General features: G+C 37.7%; 7 protein-coding genes across 7 annotated transcripts; 4 read left to right on the plus strand and 3 right to left on the minus strand.

Annotated features, from left to right (window-relative positions):
* Positions 1–208: 208 nt before the first annotated feature.
* Positions 209–2,411, plus strand: BDF20DRAFT_877746 (ATP-dependent RNA helicase DHH1). The gene is made up of 4 exons (XM_053081463.1): positions 209–354; positions 417–483; positions 569–1,294; positions 1,380–2,411. Exons 1-4 carry the CDS (start codon positions 329–331, stop codon positions 2,127–2,129), a joined length of 1,569 nt encoding a protein of 522 aa, XP_052934761.1. The 5' UTR covers positions 209–328; the 3' UTR covers positions 2,130–2,411.
* Positions 2,412–2,867: 456 nt separating this feature from the next.
* Positions 2,868–3,541, plus strand: BDF20DRAFT_943741 (uncharacterized protein). The gene has a single exon (XM_053084826.1). It carries the CDS (start codon positions 2,877–2,879, stop codon positions 3,126–3,128), a length of 252 nt encoding a protein of 83 aa, XP_052934762.1. The 5' UTR covers positions 2,868–2,876; the 3' UTR covers positions 3,129–3,541.
* Positions 3,542–4,025: 484 nt separating this feature from the next.
* On the plus strand, positions 4,026–4,297 carry BDF20DRAFT_822806 (uncharacterized protein; the record flags this gene model as incomplete). Its single annotated transcript, XM_053077741.1, has 2 exons — positions 4,026–4,149; positions 4,218–4,297. The coding sequence occupies 2 exons, from the start codon at positions 4,026–4,028 to the stop codon at positions 4,295–4,297; spliced, it is 204 nt and encodes a 67-aa protein (XP_052934763.1).
* A 216-nt stretch (positions 4,298–4,513) lies between these two features.
* On the minus strand, positions 4,514–5,907 carry BDF20DRAFT_877752 (uncharacterized protein). The gene is made up of 3 exons (XM_053081464.1): positions 5,814–5,907; positions 5,331–5,735; positions 4,514–5,248 (listed from the first exon to the last, which is right to left on the minus strand). The coding sequence occupies exons 1-3, from the start codon at positions 5,838–5,840 to the stop codon at positions 4,748–4,750; spliced, it is 933 nt and encodes a 310-aa protein (XP_052934764.1). The 5' UTR covers positions 5,841–5,907; the 3' UTR covers positions 4,514–4,747.
* A 1,476-nt stretch (positions 5,908–7,383) lies between these two features.
* Positions 7,384–7,967, plus strand: BDF20DRAFT_822233 (uncharacterized protein; the record flags this gene model as incomplete). Its single annotated transcript, XM_053077679.1, has 4 exons — positions 7,384–7,411; positions 7,493–7,632; positions 7,718–7,772; positions 7,846–7,967. 4 exons carry the CDS (start codon positions 7,384–7,386, stop codon positions 7,965–7,967), a joined length of 345 nt encoding a protein of 114 aa, XP_052934765.1.
* On the minus strand, positions 7,846–9,230 carry BDF20DRAFT_995020 (S-adenosyl-L-methionine-dependent methyltransferase). Its single transcript, XM_053085402.1, has 3 exons — positions 9,075–9,230; positions 8,578–8,986; positions 7,846–8,491 (listed from the first exon to the last, which is right to left on the minus strand). The coding sequence occupies exons 1-3, from the start codon at positions 9,133–9,135 to the stop codon at positions 8,173–8,175; spliced, it is 789 nt and encodes a 262-aa protein (XP_052934766.1). The 5' UTR covers positions 9,136–9,230; the 3' UTR covers positions 7,846–8,172.
* A 135-nt stretch (positions 9,231–9,365) lies between these two features.
* On the minus strand, positions 9,366–12,029 carry BDF20DRAFT_877758 (dihydroxyacetone kinase Dak1). Its single transcript, XM_053081465.1, has 7 exons — positions 11,932–12,029; positions 11,800–11,828; positions 11,652–11,721; positions 11,150–11,558; positions 10,402–11,018; positions 10,125–10,259; positions 9,366–10,047 (listed from the first exon to the last, which is right to left on the minus strand). The coding sequence occupies exons 1-7, from the start codon at positions 11,957–11,959 to the stop codon at positions 9,554–9,556; spliced, it is 1,782 nt and encodes a 593-aa protein (XP_052934767.1). The 5' UTR covers positions 11,960–12,029; the 3' UTR covers positions 9,366–9,553.
* Between the last annotated feature and the right edge of the window lie 358 nt (positions 12,030–12,387).

Below are 12,387 nucleotides of genomic sequence, written 5' to 3' on the forward strand. Positions count from 1 at the left end.
GTTGCCTACACTAAGCTTTACTTGCAATATTGTTGAACTGCTAGGAAAAGTAACTGTGTATTGCTTCGAGTCAAATTTTTTCATTTAAAAAGATCAAAAATGCTCGCTTCTGCTCAAATTAAGTAAACGGGACTGTGTTTAAATCAGGCTTTATGATGTCAGCACCAAATTTCTGATCTTAGATTTTTGCGTGTTGCTTGTTGTTGCACAGACATTGGGAAAAATACATCACGCATTCTTTCCATTCTTTCTTACTTTTTCTTGCTTTCAATACCTTTGTCAAAGATTTCCCTTTTTTCGTATCGTGTGTTGAAGAAATCAGTCAACAATGGATCCTCAGCAACAACAACTGAGGTAAAGAAATACCCCTCATATTTGTCTGCCTGACACTCCATAACTAATTCCAATCTAATCAGTCACGAAAATGACAGTTGGAAAAAGTCCTTAAACTTACCCAAGAAAGATACTCGACCGCAAACTGAAGTAGGTTTTATTAGTTCTCGTACCTACTATGAACTATAGTAGCGATTAGGGCTAACAAGTTTAATCTCCTTCATCCAATTTATAGGATGTCACTGCTACTAAAGGAAATGAATTTGAAGATTACTTTCTGAAACGAGAACTTTTGATGGGCATCTTCGAAGCTGGATTCGAACGTCCTTCCCCTATCCAAGAAGAAGCTATTCCTATTGCTTTAGCCGGCCGGGACATTCTCGCTCGTGCCAAAAACGGTACTGGTAAAACTGCCGCTTTTATCATTCCCACCTTAGAAAAGATCAACAACAAAAAGAACAAAATTCAGGCTCTATTGTTAGTTCCCACACGTGAATTGGCTCTTCAAACTGCTCAAGTTTGTAAGACTCTGGGCAAACATTTGAATATTCAAGTTATGGTTACAACTGGTGGTACTACTTTGAGAGACGACATTATTCGACTTGGCGAGACAGTTCATGTTGTCGTGGGTACACCAGGCCGTATTTTAGATTTGGCTTCGAAGCGCGTGGCTGACTTCAGTGAAGCAACGACTTTTGTGATGGATGAAGCTGACAAACTCTTGTCACCCGAATTCACGCCCATTATTGAACAGTTGATCGGTTTCTTCCCAAAGGATAGACAGATCATGTTATTCAGTGCTACTTTTCCTATGATTGTAAAGAATTTTAAGGACAAGTTCTTAGTGAAGCCTTATGAAATCAACTTAATGGACGAGTTGACCTTGCGTGGTGTCACTCAATATTATGCTTATGTCGAAGAAAGACAAAAGGTTCATTGTTTGAACACGTTGTTCTCAAAGGTAATTCGGTTTGACATGTTTTGCCACCGTTAGCTAATACCGAAGTCTCCACCAGACTAATGATTTAATTGTTATCTCACACTAGCTTCAAATCAATCAGTCTATCATCTTTTGTAATTCTACCAATCGCGTTGAACTCTTAGCCAAAAAGATCACTGAGCTCGGCTACTCTTGTTTCTATTCGCATGCAAAAATGTTACAGAGTCACCGTAACCGTGTTTTCCACGACTTTAGAAATGGCGTTTGCCGTAACTTGGTTTGTTCCGACTTACTCACACGTGGTATTGATATTCAAGCAGTCAATGTAGTTATCAATTTTGATTTCCCTAAGAATGCCGAAACCTATCTTCACCGTATTGGTCGTTCTGGTCGTTTCGGGCATTTAGGTTTAGCCATCAATCTGATTACATATGAAGATCGGTTCAACTTGTACAAAATCGAGCGTGAATTGGGTACTGAAATTCAGCCCATTCCTCCTGTCATTGACAAAACATTGTATGTAGCGCCCAATGCTTTGGATGAAGCCCAAATCCAACAGCCTAATCGTCAAGAGGCTATGGCTACACGTCAGCAACAACAACAAGAAGAACAGCAACAAGGCGAAGAGGGTGTTGTGATGAACAGTAATAATAACGTTTCGATGATGGCACAGCCACAACAACAGCAGTACCGTCAACATCAGCAATACCGAAGAAATAACAACTACAACAATAACGGTGGACAAAGATTCAACAATAACAACAACAACAATCAATACAGACGTCGTAATAATAATAATTATAATAATAACTCGCAACAAAACCAACAAAATCAACAACTTTCTTCTAGACCGTAAAAAGAAATGTACATTGCCAGAAGACGAGAGTAGCTTTATATTCTTTATTTTGTATTTTTACTGTATACGTACCACAATATTAGTATTGTTTTTATTGCTACAGAAATACGCGTCATCTTTTCACAACATTCTCTTCCTATTTTGTCACACTTGTAAATATGTTTTTGAACACTTCATTCCCTGTACCTTTTTCTTAAAGATGATTGCGCAAACTCTTGTAAAGAAATTCGAAATAAACAGTGTTTAACTGCTATTTTAGACTTTTCACAAATTTTATTGGACACTATTAAATCTTAATTTAGACAACTTTCCATTATCTTACGATGAAGCCGTATATTATTCTTGGACGATTTCGTTGATCATCAATTATTCAGTAACATCCAAGCAGCATTAAGGATGGCGTACAAGCTAGCCCTAAAAATGAGTCTTCATTAGTAAGGAAGTCACTAAGAAAGCTCTGTTTGGCGTCACTTTGCAATAGAATGAGCTACAAAAAGCTTGACAACTTTTTCGTCAAATGACGATGTGTTATAAGACCAACCAGATGTTCGTCAATGCCTTTTTTTGGAACTTTGCCCAATGATAAAGACGTGCCTTTCTTTTCTCGCGTTTTTGTTGTCAAAGTTAAATTATAATGAAGAGGTTCTTTTAAAACGAGAATAAGATCCCTTCCAGCTAAAGACTCTGTTCTCAAGATTATTCTTTCACTTATATCATAGCATTGCTGAGCTAAAGATAAACACAAGTATGCTTTTCAGAAATCTCATTCGATCTGATGGCTTCACTGTAGACTTCCTATTTAGTCGTAAGAAGAAACCAAAAGAAGACGCCATCATTGATCATCATAACTTGACGTTGGAAGACTTCTCCTATGAAGAGATCACGGCAAACTACAGACCCACATTTGTTGATCCTGGCCGAAAGACAGTATTTACAGCAGCAATCGGGTTAGAAACAAACAGACATGAGATACGGCGCTGCTCGACAAAAGGATATTAGCACATGACGGGTAGTACTCGTGTCAAATGCAGAATTAGAAAGGAAAAAGGCCGATTGTACGATAAAAGCGATAGAAAGCAATATATCGAGTAGTAAAACAGGCTTGCCTGAACAGTATAAGAGATATACTATTTACATACTACAACATTTAGAGATCCTGTTCTCATTCTATGGGCCTGGTATGGGTGAAACTAGATTCCGTCTGTATCAAGGGCAGCAAGCGTGCGGCAGATACGATGGTGAACATGCTTGTTGATGGAGGTGTCAAAGACGACAAAAAATTACGGAAAAAAAGAAGGAAATTAGACACCGTGCGTGGCTGTAGTATCCTTGTTTGCAAAACCTATAAGATACTATGGAACCGGGATGTCAATGCAGCAAAAAACATGATGGCCATCAGCATTTCGGTATGGAAAGACAAGAAACGTCCTACGGAGTTCAGCCGGAAGACAACTTCTTAGTCTTTTGATATTTATTAACGCCAGAACGAAACTGGCTTGATATTTACAGGTAAACGTCTTCCATTTTAGTGTAGTTCGATCTTCAAACTCTAACTCAATCGTCTCAAAATTTTGGTCATTCCGTCCAGTTATTTTTTAGCTTCGTCTAAACTCGCAGTTTAAAAAACTGTAAACAGTCTCCTTCCGATCTTCACTTAATTTGAGTTTTTTTATGGACTGGATTACGGTCGGATGTGGGAAGTAGAAAAATTGAAAAGTGTGGAGAAACGTGTAGAAAGGCTGCAAACCATTTATTGGTTATCTGGATTTGAATCGTGACTCCAAACATGGCCAAATAGGGCAAACATAAAATAAGATGAAGGTGAGAGGCCCTGCACAATTCCTTCCTCCCTCAAGCCTCCCTCTCCTCTGAAGGTTCTCTTACAATAATTTCAATATGTTCCAAAAGCTTGTCAACTACTGGATGTCCACCTTCATTACAGAACGTCTTCTAGCAAGCCCATTATTCAATCGCATGGCCGCTAAGACACATCAGCATGTCTCTACTATTACAAATAAAGGTAAAAATGAGTTAAACAAGCTGTAGGTTGTGCGTAGTTCGCTAATCGAGATCTCACGTTGTAATCAGGAACCAAAACCGGCTCTGAATTTATCAAGGCTTTTAAAGAGAATCTCGAAAAGGAAGCCCAAAACAATGTACGAAAGTAATCATTTCTTAATGCAACACACACTCTTTTTGCCCGTATATTTTCCAACTAGCAACAACTCTTTGTACAAGCTACTTTTAAATTTAAGCTTTATTTATCTGATTATTTGTCAGTCTACACATATATCCCATCATAACACTCAGCAACCAAACATATATATATATACATATATATATATACAGTATATATCTTTTCTCTTAAAAAAAGAAAGGTGATTAAAATCTATTTATTCTTTCAAAAAGAAAATCAAAAGAAAATTGTGTGCAATGTAATAGTAGAATGGAGTTATTGGTACAAAGTAAACAGTAAAAAAAAAGGGTATTCTTGATTGGATGCATGACAGAGCAGTGTCGGTTTTGTGAAAAGAAAAACAAAATAGGTGGGAGGTGGTCTATGTTACAATTCGAATTGAGCTGTGGGAAGATGGGCATACTTCAGTTTAGCATGGCAATTAAACCATGTTTTCAGGTGATACGGTTGTTGGCTCAGAATTGATAATCTGCTCCATTTTACGTGCTTTCGTATAGTCAGACACAGCTCGAAGTATGATAAACCAACCGAGGAACATCATTATATAAGCAACCAAATCAGCCTGAGTAGCAGCGTCATTGTTATCGTCATTGTGCATACTACCGCTGTCGTTATTTCCGCTACCATAATCAAAGTTTTCTTCCAAGCTGCCTCTACTACGTACATAGAATCCATATTGAACCAGTGAAATGCCCAAACCTGCTTTTGCTCCCTCTTTTGCGGCATGAGTTGTATGTAATAAATAAGTCAACATAAATCCTACCATTTGAAAACTAGCAGATACTGCTAAATTCCAAATGAAGCTCAATACACTTCCTACTGGCAGTCCTCCCACTAAAACAAAGTCTCCTACTCCGGCAGGTGCAATAACTGTTGTTTGCCAATAAGGCGGTGTAGCGTCTGCCGCAGCTTCTTCATATGTCTATTCAAATAACGAACGAATTGGTTTGTTATATGTTCATAATAACTACTTTCTATAGCAACAGATCTGAGCAATAACTTACCGGTGGCACTTCATCTTCTACTTTTGAGTCTAAATCAGGTTTGGCTGATATGTTTGAAAACACACCATCAGTTGATTGTTGTTGAATGCCTATTCGTGAATTATTATTTCCCGTAGAAGGCAAATGACTAGGAGTTGTATTTGAGTCTTCGTAAATGTTATTGCTGATCGATGTGGGCGAAGGAGGTAATAAGTGTTGTCGCTCAGCTGATTCAAGATGTTCGATTTCGTCATACTCTTCCTCGTCGTTGTTCGGACCAAAAGCATCCTCTAGGCTCGCTCTTTGACTATCGATGATATTATGCTGTTGCTGTCTATGATTATTGTCTGTCGTTGCTGATGGTGCTGATGGTTGAGAAATGTAATTACTGGAGTAGTGATCATCGGCTTGATTATCTAAAGGAATCTAATTATATGGTTAGACAGACTCAGTTAGTTCAGTTTCAATAGTATGGCAGCTTTTAAAAAACCAAGTAGGCTTTACTTGTTCATATTTATGAGAGTTTGGCATTGTTTGTAATACTTTCTAATAAGTAATTAAAACTAATTGCAATTAAAATATAAAGGAAAAAGAAAAAAAAAAAGCCAAGTATGACCTCAAAAACAAAAAAAAACCGTTTTCTTAGATTTTTTTTTTTTTTTTTTTTTTTTTTTTTGTTTGTTTGACGTTGTCTCGAATGGGACTAAGATAGCTTCGTTCATTTAGTAACTTCATTGCAACCTTTTGTACTGCTGGAATATCATCTATACACAATTATTCTAATTATGAGATTTAACGAGTCGTTTCATTCTTACAAACTGTTCTTTGTTTGACAGTATGAAATTATGCGCATGAATTGTTTAATTTGTCCTGCAAGCTCGTCAAGTTCTCTTTCGTCCTTGTCTTTAAACGTGCATTTTGCATTTTATTCTTCTAGCATTTGATTCTTTGGTATATTCAATTTACACTAAGGTGAACATCTATATGGTCGTAATAGCTAAAGCAATAGATGCATAAAACCGAATATAAAAAGCTATCCTGTCATTCATTTGACAGAAAAATGATAAGAGAAACATTATTTCGAGTTGGTTTGAGCTCTGCCCTAAGTAAGAAAGTGCAATTCAATCTAATAGTTGAGCCAAAATGAGAGGATTCAAGCAAAAGAATCATGCAAAAATTGCAGTAATGTCTCTGACGAATCTATGTTGCAATAAATTCCTTATGTATGGCCACCACTTCGTTTTGCTTTAAAACCCGCCATAACAACACAACGAATTAGGTCATATTACCAATGACGCTGTCTGCTAGCACATACTTATAGCAATCCTAGAGAATACTACTGAAAAGTATTCGTCTTCTTTTGAAGAGTTTTCAATTATAACCTAGTGTAATTGAATTGAAGCTCGATTTCCAGACCGGAACCCTGACAGCCTTTCCAGTTAAGATATAGTCAGCGCATAGAAACTTCCATTTCTCATCACATTACAGTATCGAAATTTCCAGCTGCAAGGTCATCGAAAAGATAAACTATCAGTAAGCGATTGTGCTCACGGCAGCTATACCATATATAGTTCAGAATAATTTTAAAAACGCTATGTATTGAAGTTATAAGCTCAAAGGGAGTTCATACTCTTGTGTATTATTGAAAATCTCGCGTCATATTTTGTTGGCTTATGATCTCCAACTATGTAATTGCTTACAATATGCGTAATAAGTATGCGTTTTGCTGGAAACGCTCAATCAAGTATAACAATAGTTGTTTCGCTTTCAGTTAAATTAAATATGACTTCAGAATACACGTTTTCTGAGCGTGCATATTTCACTATTGATTAAATTAGCGTTCTCAGAGTTCGCAATGATACGTGTTTTGCACAAAGCGGTGGTAAACAAAAAATGCAATAGATTTTACCACAAGCAAACCTCGCATAAATCAGATCGGCCTTTACGGGGTGACTTCAGTTCACTTCTACCGATTTTTGCTAAGCCGCTCGAATTTTGACAAAAATCATAGAATGGGATATTTTTTAGACTATTTCTCACCAGCGAGTAGCATTAAAATTAAAAACAACTCAAAATGGGAGGCATCAGTAACATGAATAAGAGTAAAGTATAGATCTTTGTGATTATATAGTGTTTTTACTCTTATAGTAAACTGACAACTATTTTCTTTTTCAATCCTACAGTCAGAGGACCCTCAAAATACAACGCAAAAAGGGTAGCTAAGCATAATAGCAAAAGAGCAACCAAAGTAGTGCCTGCTGTTACTACAAAAAGAGTTGTTACAAAAAAGAAGCAGAAACAGTTAGAAAAGGCACTCAAGAATGTATAGTATCTTGCTTTATTTGACGAATCTTGCAAAAGTTCCAATTTTGGGCACGAATTACTGATCAGCTAAATTGTTCCATTAGCAAAAGAAATTATTGGCAGCAAAAGGCATTATAGAATACGAGGAAGACATGAAGGGTTAGTGAAGAGTCAGTACAATTATCTGATATTTAACGGCAGCACTAACTTGTGTGTGTTTTCTCAACTTTAGATGTTGCACTTCCGGATCCAGGCAGACAAAGAGTTATCACCGCCTGTATACCTCCTGATGAAGTTTTAGCTGCTGCTGCTGCAGGTCCAGGCACAATACTTGGGGCCCCTCAACAATTGTAAAGTTAGAAATTTAACAGTCTTTGTGTTGACGACTATGGAAGGCCCTCATCCATGTTGATGATGTGGTGGCAGTAATGTTTTTTGATGGCATTCTTCAGTGGATTGTATCTTTTTCTTTCCTTGTAAATACACGTTTTTTCCGATGCAGTTTTTCTTTATTTTAGTTTATATCTTTTATGTACGAAAGTCTTTTTTATATCAATTCTCATTCATTTTTGCGAAAGTAAACGAAATATGTCTCATGAGGATAAAAGACTCTATTTTGATTATCTACAGGCACATCTTTGATAGCCTCTTCGATCTTGACCTTTAATTTTTTTTGTTCAGCTTTATCAAGACTAGAGATGTAGCTTTTAGTCAGCACTCTCTTCCATATGTTCTCTTTAGGAACCTCAAAATCGTTCCTGTACATCTCTTCTGTGTAGGGAAGCTTAAATAGAGCTTTGGCTTCTTCAGTCTCAAATACTTTACGCCAGTACATTTTACGAAATTGAGGTGCGGCAGCATCGTAGACTTCATATAGGCTTTTTTTTTTGGCATGGTTTAACGTTCCATGAGTTAACTTCTTTCTCTATCTCTTGTTGTCGTTGGATAACCACAATTAACTTACCTTCTGATGTTGGCTACCCATTCACCCCTCTCTTGACTTTCCATGTTCCATGTCAGGATAACAATACCATTAGGTTTCAAAACACGATGAAATTCTCTCAAAGATTGTATGTCGTCGAACCAATGGAAAGCTTGAGCGACAATAATAGCATCCTGTGAAGCATCCTCAAAGGGCATTTTCCAAGAAGTGCCATCCAAGCAAGGTACCTGAGGCAATAGCTCGTTTAATTTACTGCGCATACCCTCAACAGGCTCGACAGCTTTGATTCCAGAAAAGCCCGCATTGTATAAGATGCTAGTCATAATGCCAGTGCCGGCGGCTAGATCAATAATGTTGCTCCGTTGATAATTAGGAATCAAAGTTTTGATTCTTTCAACGACTTCTTTCGGATAAGTAGGGCGTGTCTGAGCTGCTCAACAGAAAAAAAAAAGTGAAGGTTGACTATACAAATCATTAAATTATTCCCATTAAAGTTTGGAAACAGAAATAATTCTAACCGTAGTTTGCTGCTTGAAGGTGGAAACCTTTAGAAGCAGTGGCATGAATTTCTCGTGTCATTTTTCGTATATTTTCGATTAGCTAAATTCTTGTGTTAGTGCAGTGAGTGCAATAATAGGAGCAAAGAAGAAGAAAAGAGAAAACTTGTAGATTTGGATTTCTTTTTTGACGTGTATAACGGTTCTGCATCCCTTGTCTTTTTTAAGTAAGTATTCCCGTTTTTCGAATTATGTCGCCTCGTCCAAAAGGCGGAGATTGGCAGGATAAATATATTAACAAACTTTAAGGTACAGCACCTTTTGTGGATTTATTAACCATAATGGAATGCTCGAGGTAACGAATATGCTATATGCTAAAAATGCAGAAATTGGAGAGTTATGATACAATATGCGAGCCAAAAAGGAGTAGTATATGTGAATAGAAAGGGATATGAAATACGATAATGAATGAAAAAGATTGGAAAATAGGATGCAGACATTTAATTCTTATTGAGAGCGTTGGCCAAACCAGTCAAGATTTCAGCCAAACCATAAGCACCAGCATCAGGAATACCTGACTCCATGACTTCTTTGTTAGAGAGATAGGATGAACGACCCAATTTGGCAGTTAAATTGCATGTACTTTGAGCGCCATCACGAGCAGCCTTGACAGCTTCCTTCAAATTACTGGCGTCATTATTTAAGGTATCGATGAAAGGACACAATGTATCCATCAAAGTACGGTCGCCTATACGAGCCTTCGTGTAAGTCATTAAAGTAGCCAAGGCGTGACGAGCAGCAGCCACCCAAACATGAGCATTTGCGGTAGACTTATCGCCAGTATTCTTAACGATACCACTAGCTAACGCGTTAAAGAAAATGCAGTAGATGGCAGAAGAGGTGCCACCAACAGAACGTTCAATAGTATCAGCGATACCCAAGATGGTCTTGGCAGCAGATGTCAAATCATAGTTTTTCAGCCCTTCTTGAATAGCTACACAAAGAAATGATAGATAAAATGTGTTAAAAAGACGGGCAAGCAAAGAAGGATCAATAAAGTGATCTATTTACCAAGTGCAGCAGTTTTGAGGGTGTGACCACAATCACCATCACCTAGAACTGTATCGTAATCAGTGATACGAGGTTCTGCAGCGATGACAGCCTCAGTGGCACTACGAATGGCAGTTTCGAGATTCTTGGCATCAGCTATATTATTATTCATCAACGCAATGGCATATTTGTAAGTTTTTTTTTTTCAGAACTCTCGTCTTGTTGACGCAACCAGTATTGATCCTATCATCCTCCTTCATCTATTTGACTTGAAATTCTTTTGGGTTTTTTTTTTTACCTTTTCCCTTGGATTCATCAATAACCATTTCAGGGGATTTCTTAGCAGCTGAGTTGTCGCCGAGAATAGAAGAATTGAATTCACGGGCAGCGGTCAAGGGCCAACCAGCTACACGAACTGGTTCGTCTAACAGTTCCAAAAGTTTTTGTTCATGATCGACAGTTAATAAAGAAATGGAGAAACCAGGCATGTTTAAACTGGTGACGAAAGGTCCAGTATAAACACGTTCTACAGAAATATTCTCCATCTTCATCAAGTAATCAACAGCTTCCTTGACGACCAAATTCAATTCAACCATAGCTGTACCGCCCAAATTGTTGACAAGTAAAACGACAGATGTCTTTCTATCAGCGGGTAACTTAATAAAAGCACGTTCCTCATCTTTTTGATCCACAAGCATATCCATCATCTTCACAACCAACTCGTGAGCAGGCATCATGTTGGTCTTTAAAAAGCCAGTTTCGTTGTGAATACCCATACCCAATTCCATCTCATCCGGACCTAATTGAGCAAAGGAAGTGGAACCAGGAACGTGGCAATGATCGAATGCAACGCCCAAAGTGGCAGAATGATCGATAGCATATTGAGCCATAGCACGAACTTGTTCCAATTTTGCTCTTTTTTATCATATGCATACACACACACATACATACAAAAAGGCGATACGAGTTAATGAAAATTCCTTTTTTTTTTTCTTTTTTTTTTTTTTTTTTTTTTTTTTGTTTCAACATCGGGAAAGTTTGCTTACCCTTTTGCAGCCAAGGCACCAGCCAACTTTATAGCAAGTGTAGTGGCAGCCATACCACGACGGCCAACTTTACCGCCCTTCGATCTGCCTACGGCTACATCATCACCAACAGCAATCAAATCGACTTTGATACCACGTGCCTTGGCACGCTCAACAGCCAAACCGAAATTCAAACAATCACCAGTGTAATTCATGATGATAACGAGAGTACCATGAGGAGATTGAACTCTTTCAATAGCGTGCAACACTTGGCTAGATGAAGGTGAGGCAAAAACATGGCCGCAAACATTGGCAGCAAGACAGTTCTCACCGACAAGACCGGCATAGCCAGGCTCGTGACCTGAACCACCACCTGAAATGATAGTAACCTGGTTCATGGCCATTTCATCGACATTGGCATAATATACGACTAACAAAATCGAACATATAACAGTCATTTAATTACTGTGTTCTGACAGATGTCTATGTAATGTGCAATGAAATTGAAGGAATTGAATGAAACCTTTGTCTTCTTCCAAAAGACGTAAATGAGGGTTTGCATAACAGAGCCCTTTAATACTGTCCGAAACAAGCTATTAGGAGGAGAAGTCGACATAATGGAGCTTAGAAACTGTTGAATTGAAATAGGTACTGACACGCTTTTGCCTTACATTTTCAGGTGCATTCATAACATGCTTGGCTGTAATACAATTTGGTTGAAAAATAAAAAACCAGAAATGATATTCAGATTGCTGTTTCCTATGATATTATGCTCTTCTACAGAATGAGGTCGGTATAAATACCTGCAGAGTGTTTGGTTTCAACCATCATCTTGCTGTTCTTGTATAAGCTTGTGGTTTTTTTTTTATGTAACAAGTAAAGAAAAAAATGGAAGAAAGTTCAACAAAAAAATAAGGACCTGGATTTCGCCCTAAAAAATTTGAGATGCCTCTGATTCCATTTGATAAGGACTGTTTGGTTTCAAAAAAGTTCGGGCCATTTTTCTGTTTCGTGTATGTGAGAGTTTTTGTGTGTCCTTTAAACAAGGTCTCAAGCAGTAAATGTGATTTTGATGATGCACTCAGTACCAATTTAGTTTTTGCTGTACCTTTCTTTGATCTCGCAACTTAATAATACATTGATAAGGTTCAATTTTCAACCTTAATTCAGCGTATTTTTTGGTTTGATTTATTCTTTTAGTGCAATTTCCTTCGTCGGAGCACAATTTGTAGACTGTGATACGGGAACTCTTTTTCGGT

This window comes from Mycotypha africana (assembly GCF_025528875.1).
Source record: "Mycotypha africana strain NRRL 2978 chromosome Unknown BDF20scaffold_7, whole genome shotgun sequence".
Classification (NCBI taxonomy): Eukaryota; Fungi; Mucoromycota; class Mucoromycetes; order Mucorales; family Mycotyphaceae; genus Mycotypha; species Mycotypha africana.

Coding starts and splice junctions, on each gene's coding strand:
- BDF20DRAFT_877752 (XM_053081464.1), bottom strand. CDS start 5,840: ATGCCAAACTCTCATAAATATGAACAA. Junction 5,736..5,813: donor ACTCTCATAAATATGAACAA/GTAAAGCCTACT, acceptor CCATATAATTAG/ATTCCTTTAGATAATCAAGC. Junction 5,249..5,330: donor TAGAAGATGAAGTGCCACCG/GTAAGTTATTGC, acceptor TTATTTGAATAG/ACATATGAAGAAGCTGCGGC.
- BDF20DRAFT_877746 (XM_053081463.1), top strand. CDS start 329: ATGGATCCTCAGCAACAACAACTGAG. Junction 355..416: donor CCTCAGCAACAACAACTGAG/GTAAAGAAATAC, acceptor CAATCTAATCAG/TCACGAAAATGACAGTTGGA. Junction 484..568: donor ATACTCGACCGCAAACTGAA/GTAGGTTTTATT, acceptor TCCAATTTATAG/GATGTCACTGCTACTAAAGG.
- BDF20DRAFT_943741 (XM_053084826.1), top strand. CDS start 2,877: ATGCTTTTCAGAAATCTCATTCGATCTGATGGCTTCACTGTAGACTTC.
- BDF20DRAFT_877758 (XM_053081465.1), bottom strand. CDS start 11,959: ATGATGGTTGAAACCAAACACTCTGCAG. Junction 11,019..11,149: donor GGTGCCTTGGCTGCAAAAGG/GTAAGCAAACTT, acceptor ATGATAAAAAAG/AGCAAAATTGGAACAAGTTC. Junction 10,260..10,401: donor TGATGAATCCAAGGGAAAAG/GTAAAAAAAAAA, acceptor ATAATAATATAG/CTGATGCCAAGAATCTCGAA.
- BDF20DRAFT_995020 (XM_053085402.1), bottom strand. CDS start 9,135: ATGACACGAGAAATTCATGCCACTGCTTCTAAAGGTTTCCACCTTCAA. Junction 8,987..9,074: donor CCTTCAAGCAGCAAACTACG/GTTAGAATTATT, acceptor TCTGTTGAGCAG/CTCAGACACGCCCTACTTAT. Junction 8,492..8,577: donor TGGGTAGCCAACATCAGAAG/GTAAGTTAATTG, acceptor CAAAAAAAAAAG/CCTATATGAAGTCTACGATG.